At 42.6% G+C, this 20,029-nt stretch overlaps 1 protein-coding gene across 1 annotated transcript; it reads left to right on the top strand.

Moving 5' to 3' along the window:
• Positions 1-8,817: 8,817 nt before the first annotated feature.
• On the top strand, positions 8,818-18,971 carry TGIF1 (TGFB induced factor homeobox 1). Its single transcript, XM_080611205.1, has 3 exons — positions 8,818-8,860; positions 15,478-15,704; positions 17,044-18,971. The coding sequence occupies exons 1-3, from the start codon at positions 8,845-8,847 to the stop codon at positions 17,608-17,610; spliced, it is 810 nt and encodes a 269-aa protein (XP_080467331.1). The 5' UTR covers positions 8,818-8,844; the 3' UTR covers positions 17,611-18,971.
• The last annotated feature ends 1,058 nt before the right edge of the window (positions 18,972-20,029 follow it).

Here is a 20,029-nt window from a genome sequence, read left to right as displayed (position 1 = left end):
TTTGGCCTTCACAAAATAAACTAGCTATCTCAAGCTGCTCATGGACTGCCCAGAATAAGCGCAATGTGCCAAAAATCCAATCCTGGGGATGCTCCTAGGTTACAGTTTACACTCCACCAACACATCACAGTTTAAACAAAAAAAAAAAAACAAAACCCCAAACACAACAAACCAACCAACAAAAAAAAAAAAACAAAACCAAACCCCAAACCCAAAACCACAAAAAAATCCCCAACACAAAACCAAACCAACAATTCTGTAGGGTGCTTTATTTTACTTCAACATTCACAAGAAATATCCTGATGCTCACATGTAGAAAGAGCACGCTACAGTGAAAGCAGAAAGCCCCATGCAGACTCAGAACTGTCAGCACTACTGAAGACAGAGAGCACACATTCCTGTTTCTCTTCCCTGCTCAATCCTCCTTTATCTGCCTTCAGGATTTGGGTCTTAAAATCAAGCACCAACACCTGACTTATTCTTCCTAGTACAGAAGTACCCAGTGTGGGAGAGCAGAAGCATCAATCCAATTCCTGTGATCCTCCCTAAAATCAACAAAATCTTGTTTAAATTAATTTCCTTAGAGTGTAGCACTCTCATTGCCTCCTAATACTCACACTTGGATGGGCCACATGCAGGTGTAGCAATCTTCCTTGATGCCCTATATTATAACTGCAGACAGACACAGTCCTAAATCATCACAAGGTGCATTCGCCTTGAGAAGACTAGGGCCTCAGGCTATGTCTAGGATTTTAGAGAAAGTTAGCCAACACCCATTATTTGCCACTTTAAAAACCTTACACACCTTTTTCAGCAGTGAAAATTTAACTCTTCCTTAGTCATCAGACATCTTTTCATGGTAGCTCCCAGGTGAAAAGATCAGCTCACCACTGTCACCCGCAAGACGAATGCATAGTCCCTAATTTTTACACACTTGCCTCTCAAACAGTCACTGAATCTGGTTAGCTTAGTATGTACATAAATGCTTAGTAAATAAAGTAATATTAATAGCCTGCTTATATGCTCAATTAATGAAGCTGTGCCATAAAGCTGTAAATTTGATTAGTCACTCAAAATCTCTGCAACGCATCTCCAATATTGAAAGAGTATTCTGTTTGCAGTTAAATATGTAAAAATCACACCCAGGTTAAAATAATGTAAGCATTAATTTTAAATTGTGTAACACTGAGGATTAACAAAACAATTGCAGTAGTAAAAATAATAAAGTGGATGCAATACCTATGAAAATAAAAAGCTGACAGCTTTGAAAATAAAGCTCCCAGCATATATTCAGAGCAAGTACAGCACAGTTTTTAGCATACAGTAAATGCTTTTCTACATTCAGTACACAGGGTTTAATTGTGGCCTGTCATAAAATCCCACTACTTTTAACAAGTCTACATCCTTTTCAGTCTTTGTTGAACATAAGGTTGTAGACCTAAATAGGGTTTTTTTCTGTACTATTATACCTAATAACCAACATTCACATTTATGTTCAGCTAAAAAGGCATGGAAAATCTGCAGTCCCAGAAGGCATTATTTCCTACACATTATTCCCTTATGGCAGGGAATGGTGACAGAGCATCTTTAGCAAGAACTTTCTATTTCCCAAAATATTAAGATACGGTACCATTACTTCCTTAGTTCACAGCCATAACAAGTATTCCAATACAGGTTTTTCATCATACAGAAAACTAAATATGTTATTTACTGTTACACCAAATAATGTTTAGTGGAATTAGTATATTTCATTCATTATGATTGCATTGCTTGTACTTCTGCAAGGCAAAGTTAACCTTGTCTTTCAAGGACAGAAATAATTTTAGACACTGTTCCTTAAATATAAAAAACAAACCAAACTTTTAGTGTAGACTCAACTAAGGAAATACTTGCCTGATCATTAAGTTACTTTGCTTAGAGTAGACTACATTAAACAGAATAAAAGTGCCCAGACATAGTTATGAAGAGTTATTTCATTTTAAATTAACATTCTGCCCTGAAAATAGATCAGCTATCAAGTGTAAACATCTCTTAGGCTTTTGTTTTGTTGTTGTTCATTTATACAGTGATTTTTGTATAGCTAGATACAGTTTGCTGATGCAAAAACTTAAGTGGAGATAGACATTCCAGTATTTAGTTAGACAAGGTCAGATAAGTGAGGTCACTCTTGCTTAGGGCACCTGCAGTAAACCTCCTGCCTTGTCCTTGCTATGCACTAACCAGTCTGTGGTAAAAACAAGTTAGTCATCCCACTATTAAAAAAACTAAACAAAAAAGCCCTAAACCCACTTTTTTTTTTTTTTGGCAGCCATACCCGCTTTACTTGCTTAACTTCTTACAGATAAGCAAAAACTGACTGCACAAATTGCAAAATTGCACCCACAGTTTCAAATTTCAGGAAAGAGGGATCTGTTTCCTTGCATGCCACAAGTTCTTGAGCTAAGCTGAGATTGTCAATGATCATGCCATTTGTCATGCTGATTTTGATACACTCACTTGCATGCCACAAAGGAAAACAGAGCCAAAGCCCCCCCTCTAAGGCAAGAGGACAAAGCAGTTACGAGATGTGCCTGTGGTGGACAAAAATTATAATTTCTGCGTAAGTGGAAGGAATACAAGGTCTGTTCCTTGTCAGAGTTTTAAGTCCAAACCTGAAAGTGAACACTATTACTCCAAGCAAGATTAAACCTACAATTCACTTTTTTAAATTTTACACAGTAATCTGACTTAAAGCTATGAAGAAGAAATTGCTTTTACATTAATGCAAGTTTCATAAGCCACTCCCCAGAGTAGCCGTACAGCTTTTAGTCTCAGTGTGCGATTATGTCACTTACAAAGTTTATGCAGTCTTCTAATAGCTAACATTACTGTATGTACTTAAGTTGTCCCTACAGTAATCAGAATATTATCTTTCCATAGGCTTATAGAGAGGCACAGACTTGGGGCATGACCATGTGGAGCTGAGGGAGCATGGGCTGGCACAGGGAAGAGCTGAAAGAGGCCTCAAAGAAAGACTGCACTAGAACCTGCTAGAGAAGCCGTAACTCCCCTTTGCCAGTAAATGTCTGAAAACCCCAGCAACAAGTACAGAGCACTCCAGCAGCTGATCCTCATCACAAATGGTAACTGCTGCCTCTTACCTAGAGATTGTACTGAAGTCCATGCTGAGAATGAAAAGCTTGTAAACCTGATGCTATACCAGAGAGGAGCCTGCATGACTCTCCATAAAGAATTCCTGGTGCATTTGTTCTTGTTTGATCATTAATAACCACAAGAATGCCCATATAAAAAAAAGTGAAAAGTATATTCTAGTTGCAAAGTCTTTCATGTAGAAGTTCTGAAATCTAAGGATTGTTTTCATGACTTTGGTTTATCTTTTTTGCAAGGGAAATGTGAAATCCAAATATGGGAGCACAGCTGGTTGGCATAATTTATTTAGATTTCCAAAGGGTATTTGACAAGATTCCCTGCAAAGAGCTACTGGAGAAACAAGTAAGATGCTAGGGCAAAAAGGCAAATTATTGTCATGAATTAGTATCTGGTTCAAGCAAGAGAATCAAAGTTGGTTTTTATTACGATGAAAAGGTTAACAGCATGGTGCTTCCAGGCCTCATGCTCAGTCCCGTGTTCTTTAATATATTAGCTAAGACCACCAAGAAAGGAAGAAATAGGGCCAGGTGAAGAATAGTGAGGTGCCAGAGTCTGAAGCTATCAAAAACATATTTGGGAAAAGGAAGATTTGTGAGTAACTTCAGTATGACTTCTGTTAAATAAATGAACAGTGCAATGACAAAAGACATTCAGCACTGAGATTCAGCTGTGCACAAGACAAACTTCAAACAAGCTATATAACCTCCAAAGTTGACAGAGCCCTGTGCTGAGTATGTAGCAGCAGCAAAAGATAAAGCCTAACATGCTGGATTCCATAAGAAATAGGTCAGGGAGTAATATCAAATATATATATATATTGTAATCAGAGGCATAACCTTGCTTGGAATACTGCATGCAGCATAAGTCACCTTTGCTGAAAAACAGAATATTGTAGAACTAAATAGACCTGAGAGAGAACCAAGGCAATAATCAAAAGCTGGGAATAATTCTCATAGGAAAAGAGATTGAAAAGAGTGAAAAAAATTACCTCAGAAAGCAGACATGATGCAAGTATACAAAATAGTGAATGGTACAAATAAAGCAGGAAGTCAGAACTTGTTTTCATTGTATCAAAACAGAAGATGATAGTCAATGAAATAAATACGTAAGAAAAAAATCTAAAGATGCATTTTTATGTAACTCACAACTCACCATGGTACTCTGCAACCGACTGCCATTACAGGGTTTTAATGCTATAGAGATATTAAACTTTTATACCAGTATAAAAACCACTCAGCTATCTCAGTAACAAAATTTGAAGTTATATTTAACTATTGCTCCAGTGCTTGTATTCAGCCATTTAAGATTTGAATAGGACATCTGTGGGATAGTATCATCTCACATGTGCCTTCTATAGCCTTTCCTTTTCCACAGACACATCTGAGACTAGTCAACATCATTGATAAGAACAGGTGAAGAATGGCTGTGAGCTACAGTAGCAATTCCTGGTTTTTCATGCATAGGACAGACTTTTTCACTGGAAAACTGGTTATTTGTTACATTGCTTTATTCTCATTGCTGAAGGTATGACCTGCTTAATTTTCTGCATGATGCTTAATTCTGTTCTGAATATAAAGGAATAAATTTTCTCAGAAACATTTCAATGACATTTGAGTGCTCCACAAATATCAATGAGTTTATTTTCATAATATCCTATAAAGTGCAGAGGGGGAGATATACTCTGCATTTTATAAATAGAAAACTGTATAAATAAAAAACAGTATAACAAACACCCACAAGCCTGAGATTCCTAGGTCTCAATTTTCCAGAGTACTTCCTTTAAGAATTTCTATGCTCAAAGCATGGCTTTGGAGACCTTAGTAATAGTTAGGCAAACATAATCCCAATATCTTAAGGCAAAGCACTTGCAAGAAACATGAAATTAATTGTGCAAGATGTCATAAATGGCAGCATGACAGGACAGAGAAACGTGTGCCCCACCACAGAACATTGATAAACCTATGATATGAACAATCATCAAGCAATTCAAAATCTAGCCCCTCCAGTTTTATTTCTCTCCCTTTTTGAAATCCAGTTTTACAAATACTTAACAGCATGTCTATGCAGATAGGTTCCAGACAGAGCTGAACTTGCTCTGACTAAACCAATCTGCTCAAACCTGTTGGCACAGATGCATCTTGATGCATGTGTATACCACTTCTTACCCAAGGAGCCGCACAGATAGCATGAGCTGCTTGTGAGATATGATTGTTAGTGCTGATGATGCAGCTTCAACAGATTAGGTAATACTAAGAAACACAGCCTCATTAGCATGCCGGGGAAAAAAAAAAAAAAATCTTCCATACCACCTATTTTTGCCTGCAAGCAACAGCCCATACCAACAGTCACCACAACTTATGGGCCACCGTGTTACTGCATTAATTCTAAAAATCAAGTTGCTCTGTTCCTTAGGTTTGAGCTCAGTAAGATTCCTTGTAATACTTTAATAAAAATAACTGAAAACAGATTATATATTTCAATCTATCTGTTTTCTAGGTATTTTCACATATAGAAATAAATTGACTCCTTAAGGACCATGTCTTCTCAGCTTTGAAGTCTGAACTTAGTTCAAGGTAGTGGTCACAGAAAACTCTACCACACCCAAACCCATGTGATACTCTGATTTTGGTCCAGAAGGAAAATTTTTGGATCTAATACTGTAAGCTATTATTAACTTATAAGGGTTTTAAATGCCTAGGCTAAAGTTTAGTGTACTAAACCCAAGATATTTCCTAAGGAGCATCACCTGTGCTCTCTTTAGATGCAAACTTGTTTCAGGTGTGTTGAGGGTTTCACAAAATGGTGAAAGCCTCAGCACACCTGAGACAACTCTAACCGATAAAGGTTACAAGGGTTTTCTTTCACCCATCCTACGTTTTTTGCAAACCTTATCTACCTTACCACCTCAAACACATCAGTCTTCAAGTGACAAAGACAGAATTTGTAGGCAGACCTGTGTTGTAGGCAACAACTGCAAGGTGTGCTGCACAAACCCACTTTCTGTCCCTCCCAGTGGTCCCAACTATGGACACGCCCCTCCATACTCAAATCCATAAGGAATGTTGGTTCAAAAAAGCCTCTTTGTTCATTTTGTATCTGGGAAGCTACACATGAACACACGCTGACCCTGACATGAGCACACAGGCTGCTCCTCCTAGCTAAAAACCTGCCACCTGAAGTCAAAATCAGTCTTCTCCTATCGTCCTTTGAGAAAATTCCTAGGAACCCACATTCCAACAGAGCCAGAAATGCTGTTTCTAACACTTTCAAAAGCGGGCTTGATCCCGGTATGAAAATAAAACTTTTTTTTTTTTTCCCCTCTCATAAAAGTGACCTTGCCAAAGAGAAAACCAAGCAAAAAATCTCAACCCAAACCAACCTAAAAAACAAACAGGGGAAAAAAAAAAAAAAAAAGGCGGGGGTGGAGAGGGAGTTTGTTTCCCAATCTGCCAGCAGTCCCTAGGACAACGACCAAGCGTGAGGCGGCTCGGGCGGTGTGGGGAAAGGGAAATCTCTTCAAACCCTTAACGTGTTTTTTGTCAACTTCCCGTAATTACTTTTTTTTTTTTTTTCTTTTTGGCGTGAGCGTGCCTGGACGCTCAAACTCCCCCCTGGAAGAGTCAGCCCTCGCAGCTGGGCACCAGGACTTTAAACAACAAACTAGGAAAGAAACCCCCAACAAAACACGGCGGCGTGCGCGCACACCCCCCACCTGTGCGTCACCCGTCCCTCAGAGACACGGCTCGCTTCTTGTCACGTTAAAAAACACCCGCCCCTCAGCCAGCCTGTCCCTCACAGCTGCACGGGCGCGAACCGAACCGGACACAACCGAAGGGGCGACGCCGGCAACGCGGCGGGAAGGTGGACCCTAAGGGAGGGCGGGCGAGTGCGCGCCCCTACCTCATCCCCGCAGAGGGCAGTTGGCCGGCCGGTAACGGCCCGGCTCGCGCTGCCGCCGGCGGGCGCTCAGTTTAGCGCCGCGCGGACCAACGGCCCGCGTCAGCTCAGCTCAGCGCGGGCCCGCGGCGCCGTGAGTCAAGTGTGCCCGGCACGGCAACCGGCAGCCCTAACAGTCACACACAGCCTAGCCGGCAGCCCCACACCGGGGCCTTGTCAACTGACGTGACGCGGCAGCCGCCCCCCCCCCACGTTCCCCCTTCAGGATGTAACAGCTGTTTTATCTCCAGCAAGGTCGCGGTAATTGCGGCACATAAAAATAGTTACAAGGTACTGGGGGGGAGGGGGCTGTTAAAATGCTGTTGCTTCCCCTTCGGCTGTGAATGCGCGTTTGTGTGGATGCCCGCGCCGCCAGAGCGGGAGGGCGGGGGAAGGAAGGAAGGAAGGAGGGAGCTCTGCACTGCCGTAGGGATTCATTATTTCATCAGCCGTTTAAAGCGTTTGCTTGCTTTCCCCCCAACCCCGAGCTCCTCCTCGCCCGCCAACGGCCCAGCACGTGGCGGTGTGGGAGCGATACAAACGCGTTTGTGGGGCACGGCGGTTTGTTTTGCTTTCCACGCCGAAACCTTCCCGTGTCACACGTCAACCCAGAGCTCGGCACTTTGAAGTCCTAGCCCGGCGCCGAAGGGCCCCCCCCCAATATCTTCCCTTTGCTGGGGCGGGGGGGGGGGATCGACTCGCCGGCCCCGCGTTTCCCATCCCGAAGGAAAATAAACTGTTGCTGCAACGCGTGCTCGCCCCTCAGGGACGAGTCAGGATGGGAGGCTGTTAGCTTTCACAGCTACGAGCGTGTGTCACAGCAACATCCACCGGGCTGGGAGCTTGAGAGGAAGAAAAACAAGCTTTACGAACCGATGTATAAATAACCCCATAAAGGGGGCTCGCCTTCCCCGCGGGAGGGGCGGGCGACCGCCAGAAGGACGGGGCTCGTTCGGTGCCATCGGGGGATTGCGGGTAGGGTACAAAGCACCCGCCGCCAGGCCCCTCAGGGGGCACCGGGTAGGGGAGCCAGCGGGGCCCGCTGGTCTTTGGAAGGCTCCTTCTCCTGCGGTACCGTCCTCTTTCTTCTCTCTATTCAGGCGAAGGAGTGGGTGGTTCGTCCGGCAGCAACAGGAGGAGGCTAGTCAAGGGCAGCTGTCAAAATCTCCCTCCCCCGCCCCCTTCTCCTTCCAGTTTAATGATCAAACGTCTGCCTGGAAGAAAGGCGAGGGAGCGAGAGGTACGGAGCGCTCTTGTGCGTGCATGAGCAAGCGGGTACGTTCCCCCCCTCCCCCGGCCCGTCCCTCCCCTGCCGTCTGACAGAGCCACAGCAGCCCGGGAGGGGAGGAGAAAGGAGGAGGAGGCAGCCGCGAGTGCCAGTGCAGCGCTCGGCTACTCTCCCGTACTCGCTACGGGGAGGAGGGGAAGGGCGGGCGCTGTGTACCTTTTCCTCCCGTGCCTTTCCTCACTTTAACAAGCCGGGGCCAATAGCCAGCAGAAGGGAACAAAGGGACGGGGGGAGGAAAGCCCACCCCGGCAGCGGCAGCACCAGAAAACCCCCGGGGAAGCAGAGCCCTGAGGCTCCTAGTGACAGCAGCGCGGCCCCGGACTGGGCGCCTGGCTACGCTGCGGTGTTTCTTCTTTCTTCGTCGTCGTCTTTCTCCTCCTGCGTGCCGAGTTTAAAGGGGGAGCGGCGTCCGGCAAAGGGAGAGAAACTTGGGTCGGTGTGCGGAGTGTTCGGCGGTCCTCGTGATCAAGATGAAAAGTAAAAAAGGTAGGGGTGGTGCGGCGTGCTCGGCAGCCGGAGGGAGAGGGGTCTCTTGCGAGGACGGATTTCGGGGGATGGAGGTGAAGTGTGTGTGTGTGTGGGCTGTTGCCAAGCCAGACGGAGCCTGTTTTCTCTCTTGGCCGTTTTATCCCCAGTGGAACCCCCTACCCCTGGCCGAGCTCCCGTGGAAGATGGCAGTGGATGCTTCGCTCCCAGACAAAACATGCGGGGCTGTTGTTTGGAGGCGGCCGCCTCTCCGCGCCGCTGGCTCCCTGTCAAAAACATGTTCAGCCGCTCGTCTTTTGCCTCCGCGAAGTTTTGTTTTCGCTCCCTTCGCCGATCCCCTTCTCTCCATTAAAACATTTTCTGTCGCCTTTCTGCACCGAGCCCGCCGTCCGGCAAGGGGGGAACGAAGGTGCGGGTCGTTTTTCCCAACTTGGTGTGGGGGAAGCGGTGCCGTCCGCAACTCCTATCGCCGGGACCTGTCGGCGCCTGGCAGCCCTTTGTTCGCGGCAGCGTGGGTCTGGGGGCCGGCGGGGGGGCTCGGTCTGAGGGTACCAGACCGCATCCGCGCCCTCGGCTGCGGTGTTTTGCTGGAAGTTATTGCCTTTTCATTCCTTTAAATGGGGAAAAGAGAAAAAAGTACAAAAGTTTCGGCACAGGTAGGGTTAAAAGGAGAAAGACTTGTTTTTTCCTCATAAAGCCAGGGCTTTCTAAGTTTTCTTTGTGTTAATTTTCAGTCAGACAAACTACAGTTAGAGGATTGTTGCTCATTACGCTTGTGGTGCTTTAAGTGTCTTTAAATTAGAGCTTGGCCACAAAGACGCGGAACGTGCTTTCAGGTTTAACACATCTGTGCTGGCTGGAAAGAAGTTTATAGCAACGCAGTGTCTCTTCAGTTGCGATTTGCCAGCCGGTAGTGTGGGACGAGGGGTGTTTTTTATTCAAAGACCATTAAATTACCCGAAGTGGAGGGTTAGAGGGGAGCAGTGCGCATGTTCAGTACTCCAGAGTTGTTCTGTTTTTCCCGTACTACGCATTCCTGCGGCTCTATAGTAGAGCAGCCTCGCTCATTGTTAGTTGTATCCTTAGAGCAATTAATGCATATACAGTTAGTGAAATCATCGGGCTGTTGGAAACACGGTATACTAGGATGGTTCGTAGACCCCCCTTAAGAAGTTTTGGAAGCGCCATTCAGCTGAGAGGCGAGCACACAAAGGGAATTAAGCCACAAAGACGAAGTTTAAGGAGCTGGTGGTACTGGGGCTAGCGGAGCTCTCGCAGGACAGGAGCCGGGCGCCTGTAGCGTGGGGCTGCTGTGCCTGGAGACACGAACCGCAGGAGCTCCGGAACCCTCCACTCGCCCGAGGCAGGCTGAGATAGTTAACCCTATTGCTAGCAGGGGGGTTTGGTTGGGATTTTACTAATTTTTTTTTTTCTTCGTTTCACTGAATTAATGTAGCCCAGTTATTTTTAGGACATTCCTGTGCTCTCTATTTGCACAGTAGTGGTGAGCTGGTTTCCTGTCTGCTGTTGCTTCCATTGTTCAGACTTCTCTCCCCGAGGGCAGCTGTTGGTTGGTGAAATACCAAACTCCCCGCACTTTCAACTGTTGTTCTTACCAGCCCCCCTCCCCCCGCCGAAATAAATGCGTGCGAAAAACGCTGACGTAGTTTCTAGGTATGCATGTGGAGGGCTTTGTGTGTGTATCTGTGTGTGTGAGAGGGGGAGAGATCTGCTTTGAGGATTGCAAGTTCTGGGCTGAAACAATGGAAACAATGAAAGGTGACAGGCAGGAGGGAGAACTTTTGAGAGGGGCCATGGGCCTGGGGTTTGCGTGGCAGAAATTAAAAGGTGAGGAGACAAAGACCAAAACTTTTAAAAAGATGTTAGGGCTAGGGTGCCTTTGTTTTATTAAAGTTTGGGCTTGTAGTTATTTGTGACCTCCTGGCATTTGAGGCACATTCAAGAAGTTTCAAAGAGTGACTTTGTTAGAGCTTTCTTGCTTACACTGCTATAAAAGTCTCGTTTCAAGGGGGAGGACGGGGAGGTGGAAGGAAAAAAGTATTGCACAGCCAAATCTGGCCGCTTTTGAAGTGATAGAGCATAAGCTGTGAAATGCAGAGGAAAACAAATAAGCTGGTTCCTCAATTCTGAAACTTGTTAAGAGGAAAAAGTTGCTTGGCTTTTTTTTTTTTTTTTAAATACTGTGGAAGTTCCGTTTTGCATCCTTGTAGTTTTGTAGGTCTTGGTTACTTATAAGTAATTCTAAGCTAATTAATTTTTGTTGTTGGATTTCAAATTCACATTAAATTTTAGTTAGGTTTTTTGTTTGTCTGTTGGATTTTGTTATTGTTTGGGGGGTGTTTGTTGTTTTTGTTGTGGGGCTGCTTTTCCTTTTTTTTTTTTTTTTTGCTTACAGGCTGTGTATTAAAACCCCGAAGACTCTTTTGTGGATAGTTTCATTTACAAATAATAACGTGATAGCAATCGTACTTGTTAATTAGCTGATTTAGAATACAGTCTCGCAAAGACACAGGCATGTGCTCAAGTTTATACATGTGAGGAATCCTACTGAACTTGGTTACAACAGGATTGGGGCCTTAGATGGGAACTGGTTTTGTTTATCTGTGCTTAAGAAATTCAGAGAACCCTAAGGGGGCGGGAGGTTTTCCATAGGTGATTTTTGTCCATCCACTCTTCAGAGGGCAGAGATTGTTCCTTGTGGTATACTTTGTCCTGTTTTGAATAACAATTGGATTCTGCCACTTCCTCTGTGAAGCTCTTCCTCGACACAATGGGATAGATGTGGGTTTTTTTTTCCTGATATTCTGCCTAAATTTTTTTCATTTGCTTAACTTCTATTTCATTTGTCTCAGCCTTTCCAAATACTTTGTCCTCCCCCTCAAAATATTTCAGCATGTCATCCTAAGCAGCAGTAGATTATTTTGAAATCAGCTTTAGTCATCACTGTGTACTACTTCTGTTCGAGTTGTTTCAAGTTGTTAACATTTGAATGTTGAGCCTAAACTCGAGATCCTAGGTGTAATCTTCCCTGAGCTGATTACAGGAGGACCTGTAAAGTCTTTGGGCTGTGATACAATGCAACAGCACATTCAATCATGTATATTACTTCAGCTGGGAAGCCAGGAGGATAAAGTAATTTATAAAGAAGGGATGCTGATCATGTAGTTCTTGGGTCATTAACAGCATGGACTGCTCATCTGAGTGAGCTGGAATGGAGAACTGGGATTTTGTATTGTTTCCCAGACCTCTGCAAATTAACTTGTGGTGCTTAATTTAGTCCTGTAAAAGCAGTTTTTCTGTTTCCCCCAGAATACATTTAATCAAAAATAACCTGGTGCTAGCCTGCTTTTAAGACAAAATAAATTAGTAGGTCAGCTGGGGCTATGCGTTGTGTCCACAAGCCTTTATTCTGGGTGTAAATAACAGTAAGCCAATGGTCCAGTCATGGAGCCTGGCCAGAAGCCTTTTCAGTTGGGCCCTGTTAAAACAGGAAACCAGCAGCAAATAGCCTGATTACTAACAAGACAGAAAAACAAAGCTGGGTTGTGATCAGCAGAAATGCTTTAATGAAAACAGAGCCTTGACAACAACAACGTGGCTCCTGCTCCAGTAAAAAAAAAAAATGTATCAGCTGAGGTAGTGTGAGATTTCTAGTCATGACTTCCTGTTGCTGCTCATTCTGTGCCGCGCCAGAGAGATCTCCCACAAGTTCAGAGGGCTGATGATCTATTTAAATGAGCTCATTTAAATGAGGAGAAGTTGTACTACACTGAGTTTCCTGCTTAGCCAAAACCTGCTTTTTGTCACTAACTTACTGTGTCAATTAATATAACACACTAAGTGAGCAGGTCAAAGGGCAGGCTCTGCTGTTGACTCATTTCTTGCTAGGTAGGTTACAGTTAGTCAGACGGCAACTTTTACTTTAGCAAAAGATCTTGTTTGCAAAATAGAAAAACACTTTTGTGCTGCTGGCATTCACACAGTATTTTGCCACTTTTGAGTGAAAAAGAGCAACAGTTTAGAAGTTGTGCCTGTCAAGTCAGTTTTCTCAAATTCAGAGAGATGTCTGTGGAGTCTTTCAGCTGTGGGCTAGATCTTGGAGAGGTTACTCCAGACAGGGTGGTGTGTGCCTGGAGGTTTTTTTTGTTATGCTGCTTAAACATGGCTTTCAAAGCATTAGACACCTAACTTTCTCATAGGAGAAGCTTCTTTGGCTTCTCTTCCCTCTTATTTCCAGCCCTTGCTGTTGGCCTCTCCCTGTTTTCCAAAGTCCTGACTTGCTGCCTATTATACTTAAAAACAAACAAAAAACCCAACCCACTGAAGTGCTGCAACACATACAGTTTCTGACGAACAAGAACACTGCACTTGAAAACATTGTCTGAACAGTGTAGGCTAGTTTTAGCTAGTTTTAAAGTTCAATTTAAAAGGGATGAGCTGTTTTGCAGAGCCACCATGTTGTCTGTGCAGGATCTTTGTTCCAAGAAGTGCCCCACATGGCTCTAGGAGCCCATTATGCGAGGCGTGTTCTCAGGTTAGGTTGCAAGCATGACAGCACTTTCTGTGAAGCTATGACAAATGCGAAGTGGTTTGCTTCATTTTAAACTTTTCAACTTGACATACTTTCTACATGAGTTAAAAACCTGTTTACATAATTCAGAGTTTATCTTGTGTTGGCTACTTAAATATTGTCCTATTGTTCCTGTTCTGTGACTGGATAATTTATGTAGCTAATCATCACTGGAAAAATTTGGTATGTCAGTTTGGTGTTTGTCGGTTACATAAATCAGCAGTTGGGAGAACAAAAACAACACTAAGTAAGTTACTGAAGTAACTATGCCAGACAAATTGCAGATTTATGATCCTGCTGGGAATGCTTGTATATCAAAAACGTGCATTGAAATTTGGACAACTTAAACTGTATTTAAGGATGCTGGCACTATTCATAAATAGGGGAAGGAAAGAAAAATTCACCATGTCAGCTTTGGTTAAAGTTTAGATGTGTGGGGAAAGGTCCTCCTCTGCTCCACTCCCCATCCCCCAAGTATTAAGTAAAGCTTGCACATTCACACCTCTGTGTTTTGGTTTGTTTTTTTGAGTTTGTGTTTTTTTTGTGGGGGTTGTTTGGTTGTGGGGTTTTTTTGTTTGATTTTCTTTTCCTTAAATGACAGTCCTTCTGTTTCTTTGCTTATGGATATAACTATAGCTTTATATAGTTTCATATTTTCATGGGCATGTTTCTTTTATTTCAGAGCTGACTTTGTTTCTTTAAACAGAATTTTTGAATTATGGGTGGGTTGCCTACATAAAACAATTACTTTTGACATTTAAGTTGCTTTTACTGTTAAGGTATGTAGTTTTGATGTTATGAATGAGCAAGTTTCCTCCACCCCCACCCCCAGTCTAAGTTCAAAACACAGATTAAGGGCTTGTTTTCCTTACATAGTTTCTAGAAAGGGCTTCTGAAAACCAGTGTAATTTCAATTGAAATTAGTATTCTACTGTTTGAAAATGGGTGGTATCTTATTTGGGTTGACATACAGTTTGTCAGATTACTAACATTTCTGGTAAGCTTAACCTGGTGAGTATTTAAAGTATGTTTTTCTTTGTATTGTGTATATCCTACCAAAGAAGTAGAACTGTAGTCTTCCTAACTGTACTTTTGTTTGTCCTAGTTTTATTTACATACCATAGCTTCATGTTACTAGTTGTGTGGTGCATATATAAAGGGATAATCAAATTCTGAAATCTGTTCTTTGCTTTGTGTTGAAGGAAAAAGGTATGCAGTTAACTTGTAAATCTGGAGCCTTTGTAGTAAGTGTAGCACAGAACACACATTTCCACAGATTAAAATATCAGATGAAAACCATGAAGTTAAAAAAATCAGGATGCAAAATGGTACATTTAAAAGAAACAAACCAACCCAACCAAACATTAATTAATCTCCCAGTAAACTGAGGGACTCTTAAGCAACTGATTCTTTTCTTTGCCTACACTACTGTTTCCTTCCTAAGTGAAAATCCACTCTGGTAGGGGCAGGCACAATTTCCCCCTTTATTCTTTTCTTGTGCCATTAGTTTTTATTAGTATATTTTGAATGAGCTATAAATTTACAAAATCTTCAAGCTATCTCTCCCAGGAGGGAAACATCAGCATGTTAAGAAGAAATTAAATAACCCATTGCTTGAGTTGGGTGTTGTAAGTTCTTGCTTATTGACCTTTTGCCCAGCAACTGGTTAGTTATCCTTTAAGAAAAGGGCTGGATGCATACCATAACAAGCAAATTTGGACAATGTTGGTATTAGATAGAAGCTATCTGATAACATGCAGCAGATAAAAGGTTGCTAGGGGAACAAGAAAATGAGGATTTGAAGAGAAGAATTCCTTTAGGAACAGAACGTTGGTGCTACTTTTTGTTCAGCTGATAGAAAAGCTACAGCTTGTCAAGTTAACGCTACAGGACAAATGCTATATAGGAGGCTATACATACCATGATTCATGGTAAAGACAGTTAATGTAATAAAAATGTGTGAACCATAGAATGCTGGAGCTGAGTAGCTTACAGATTTAGATGGCTGATTGTTCTTGTCTTGTAGGTGTAGTTGCAATGTCAGGCAGTGAAACAGAGGATGATGACACTATGGATGTCCCATTGGATCTTTCCTCATCTGCTGGCTCAGGCAAACGGAGAAGACGCGGCAACCTGCCCAAGGAATCTGTGCAGATTCTTCGGGACTGGCTGTATGAGCACCGATACAATGCTTATCCTTCAGAGCAAGAAAAAGCCCTGTTGTCCCGGCAAACACACCTTTCCACACTACAGGTATTAAAAATAGTAGTAGTGGCTTCAAAAGGAGTTGTTTTCTTCTTAATTTACCTGTGGTCTAGTCACTATTGCAAATGTTTAACACTGCATGTGAGATTTTTTTTCTTATTGTTACTCACTGTCATTGTGATGGCAATTCTAAGGAGAAACACAAATCAGTTGTGTGTTATGATGATCTTTTGTTTACTGGGGATAAAATTACTTCTCTGGGAGAACAGACAGTCATGAATTTAAGCATGCATCCTAACTTGTGCAGAATTGGGCCCCAAAAGACACAAAGTGTCTGTATGAAGGTTATCTATTGTGAGAAGGTGGTATTTACTTGTCAACAGAGGTTTCATGGTGATAGATTTGCCACTTAACCTAGAACTAAAACTGCAACTTGAGGCTTGTTTCTGGAGAATGTGTACATACATTATTATATGTCTGATGACTTCCATTAACATTAGTGGAGCAACCTGTATGGAATAGAGCTACTCAAGTGTGTTAGTATAGGTATGATGAGGCTTTTGTGTGGTTAGTTTGGATTCTCATCCTGGGATACCACTAACAGCTGCAGGGTCCCTTGGATGCGTCATTCTTGCCTTCTGTGATCATCTTTGGTGGAATAGCTGTTGACAGTTGGCCGCTTCCCACCTCTTGGGAAGGTGGCTGCATGAAAACTTGGGTTGACTCTGGTTTGGTTTTGCAAGGTGCTAAATACAGATAGGCTCCTGCTGAGTTCTGGACTTTATTTTTCCAGATTAATTCTTTAGTTAAAATTTTGTAATTGGCTATAAAGTAAGATTTTCATAGTGTAACATCATAAAGAAAACTTCCTTTATGTAGTAAACAGAAAAAAAGACTTTAAACTATAAACTATCCTGTATCGCCCAGGAAACTGGTTTGATATTTAAACAAGGACAAACTTAAATGAGGTAATTCATGTTATGTCTGTCGACACAGTCAGTTGAACAAGGAAAATCAGTAACTGTTTGTGGGAGGAGTGACTATCTTCAGAGAGAAAAGGTTTTCCTGTTGTTAATTAACCTAAGCATAGGGAACAATAGCCAATAGGTTAATGTGTGTGCACAGAGTTAAAAGCTAAACCCTTTGGTTCAGGCTAGAAGTCTCCAAATGTCCCCAGGCTTTCTGTAACAGGAGTGGGGAGCCAGCGGTAGAGCCGGGACAAGGGAAGGGCTTTTGCCAGGCATGTCAGAACTTGTCAGTAGGCCTCTCTTTTGTTCTGCAGTTAAGGAAACTGCTTGGAGGGATTCATTAATCTAATCCAACTATTCTAATGGCACATAGTTGGAAATGAATGAAGATAGAAATTAAGATGTCATTATATTCCCAGGTCTGCAACTGGTTTATCAATGCACGCCGCAGGCTTTTACCTGACATGCTGAGGAAGGATGGCAAAGACCCAAATCAGTTCACTATCTCACGGCGAGGGACCAAGCTCCCCGAGGGTGGCCTGGTAGAGTCTTCCATCAGCACAAAGAACTACATTTCCCTGCTGGAGGAGACTGCCTTCCTTCCCTCTGCAGCACCGCTTGGCAAGACTCTGTCCTCTTCCAAGCCAGCTTCCCCAGGATCGGTCCTGGCTCGGCCGTCGGTGATTTGCCACACGACTGTGACTACATTGAAAGATGCCCCTTTCCACTTTTGCCAGCCAGCTGATGTAGGCCAGACCACGGACCTGCAGCAGCCCCCCACCAATGGCTTCACAGACAACTCCCTCTCCTACCATGAGGATGCATCTAAACTGGGACCTGGTGCGAATGCACAAAGTGGGCTCTTTAACACTCCTCCTCCAACCCCACCAGACCTTAACCAGGATTTTAGTGGATTTCAGCTACTGGTGGATGTTGCACTCAAAAGGGCGGCAGAGATGGAGTTGCAGGCAAAACTTATGGCTTAAATCCCCTCTGTTCTTCCCGTTTTGTTTTTCCAGGCAGGGATCTAACAGCTGTGTGGTTATTGCCACCCACATGATATCAAAAGACTTCACAGCATTATTATTATTTTTTTTTTATTAATCTTATTTGCACAAGGGATTGCTGAAATGAAGCTTCCTGTCACTGAGATGGTTTTCAGTGGAATATGGTCATTCCAAGAATTATAAACTTAAAGCTACTGTAGAAAGAAAGGATTGTGTGTCGGTTTTGGTTTTTTTTGTTTTGTTTTTAATGTTTTCTTCATAGGTTTTTCATAATGTGAGATAGTTCCCAAGATCATGTGATTTGTTTTTTTCTTTCAGACTGTGCAATATCTAGTAATGATATAGAGTCTTCTTATCATTCCCATGTGGAACAGAATATACCGACATGCTGTTTAAAATAAATTTTCAATTTTTTTAACAATACGAACTTTGAATGATTATGCTTTTTTTCCCATAATGTAATAAAATATTTTCTTTACAAATGGATGCTTACAGAGTATTTTGTTGAATATGAGCTTTACAGAAAACACAGCTGTACTCTTGAAATAAATGGAAGTGAGAAATATTTTTGAGCTCATACTGACTTTGGTTTAGAGAGCTGCACTAGCAGTTATTGTTAACCAGGTATTTAAAGGAATGCAGGAAAGCGGGCCAGAAGTACCTGAGTGTGTTCTATTGTGTTGATTTTTTTTTTTTTTTTTTAAAGGGGGCCAAAGAGAACTGTGTAGGCATAGCTCATTAAATTCCAGGGGGATATCTTTGGCCTCTGAAGTTTTCATGTTTTGGTTCCTAGAAATACTTCAGGGTTGGGTGATGTGACAGCACATGGGGAAGTTCTCCTGAAGATTAAATGGGAAGGCCAAAAGGGGGTTTGGAGCAAGCGTCTGTGATGCAGCTCCTTGACAACGCTAGTGACAGATTTTTAGGGGCCAGGGCAAGGGCTCCCACTCTTATCCTTGGACTAGCAATAACAAGGTTTTGACTCAGTAATTCTAGTAGACTGAAATAGAAGAGACTGTATTGAGTTGAAATCTGAGTTTTGGGAGCTAGGTCTTGGTGAGATACTTAAATGGGTGGTTGACTAAGATTTCAAAGAGATTCCTCTTGTTTTGGGATGTATTTTGGCCAACAGAATCTAAAGTTACCTTTCAGAAAAAGACTTGGCTATCAAAATTATTACTAAGTAATGTGAAGACTTGCAGATCACATCTCAACTTACTTGAATGTCAGTCACTTATCCTTCCAACAACAGTGAAATAAAGAGACCTCATGGGGAAAAAAATCAGTTCCGGCTAATCCTTAAAAACAAACCAGTTGTCTGGGAGATTGGGAGAGGGCTTTGTGGAACAGGAGAGCTGATGAGTGTAAGGATATCAGTACGAGTAGAAGGCTGCAACGCATATGCATTTTGTTTTGCTGTGGCCTTTTATCTCTTTGTAGTGTCTGGAAAGATTATTTGTTCTATGGAGTACTCTGGAATTCTACTAAACTTCTGCCTTTCTTTAACCTTCAAGTTTCAAATCAATGTTTATATTTGAAAAAATGAAGGCAAATAGTAAACACTGGTTTACTCCATATCTGCATCAGCTTCAGTAACACAGAGTCATCCTAATCTACTGCATGAATTGTCCTGGGTTCAGCTGGTTCAGTACCAGCTGTGTGGTTCTGAGTTGCCAGCTGGGCTTAAACCATGACATGAATATAGATTTTTTTTTTTCTTTATATATGTACTTTCTATTGAGGTAAAGCTAGAAAAAACAATTTTTTAACATAGCCAGAGGTGGCTGTATACTTTGTCTTCAAAGACAGCATGTGAATCCAGAAAGAGCCTTGTGTCTTATCTCTAGACACACTGTACTTGGTACGTCTAGTCTATTTTGCCTGGGATGCTTATGTATGTGTTTTTTACTTTTTGGTGGTGGTGGCTTGTTGTTTTCAACGGCTAACTTTATAATAAAATGGAAGTACACTTTTGTGAAAATCATGAGGTTAAGGGAAAAGTTGCTCAATAGACATCCTTTGTGGCATAGATGGTTGTTCTGAAAGGGTGCTAGGCACCCAAAGAAGAGTGTCATCTTTGGTGAAGATTTGGAAGATGCTTCCTTGTCCACATGCAGGAAGGAACTTTATGGCAACACTCCTTAAACCCATGCCTCAAGTGCTGACAAGGAAAAACAACCTCATGCAAATACATGCATTGTTTGCTTTAAGTGCTTTGACATTTTTCTCCTCCCCTCCCCCCCCCTTTTTTTTTTCCCAAAGCAGGTTGCTGGTGTGCTGTGACAGAAAAAATGGGGGACTTGGATCACTAAAGAGCGTTCTCAGAGATCTTCATTACTCTGCCCTTAAAAAATGTGAGCAAGTTTAAAACCCCAAACTTGAGTTCTGCTGGCTGAGC

Source organism: Psittacula echo (genome assembly GCF_963264785.1).
Source record: "Psittacula echo genome assembly, chromosome: 2".
Lineage (NCBI taxonomy): Eukaryota > Metazoa > Chordata > Aves > Psittaciformes > Psittacidae > Psittacula > Psittacula echo.
Note: the sequence above shows the minus strand (reverse complement) of the source record. Positions and strands in the feature narration are given on the sequence as shown.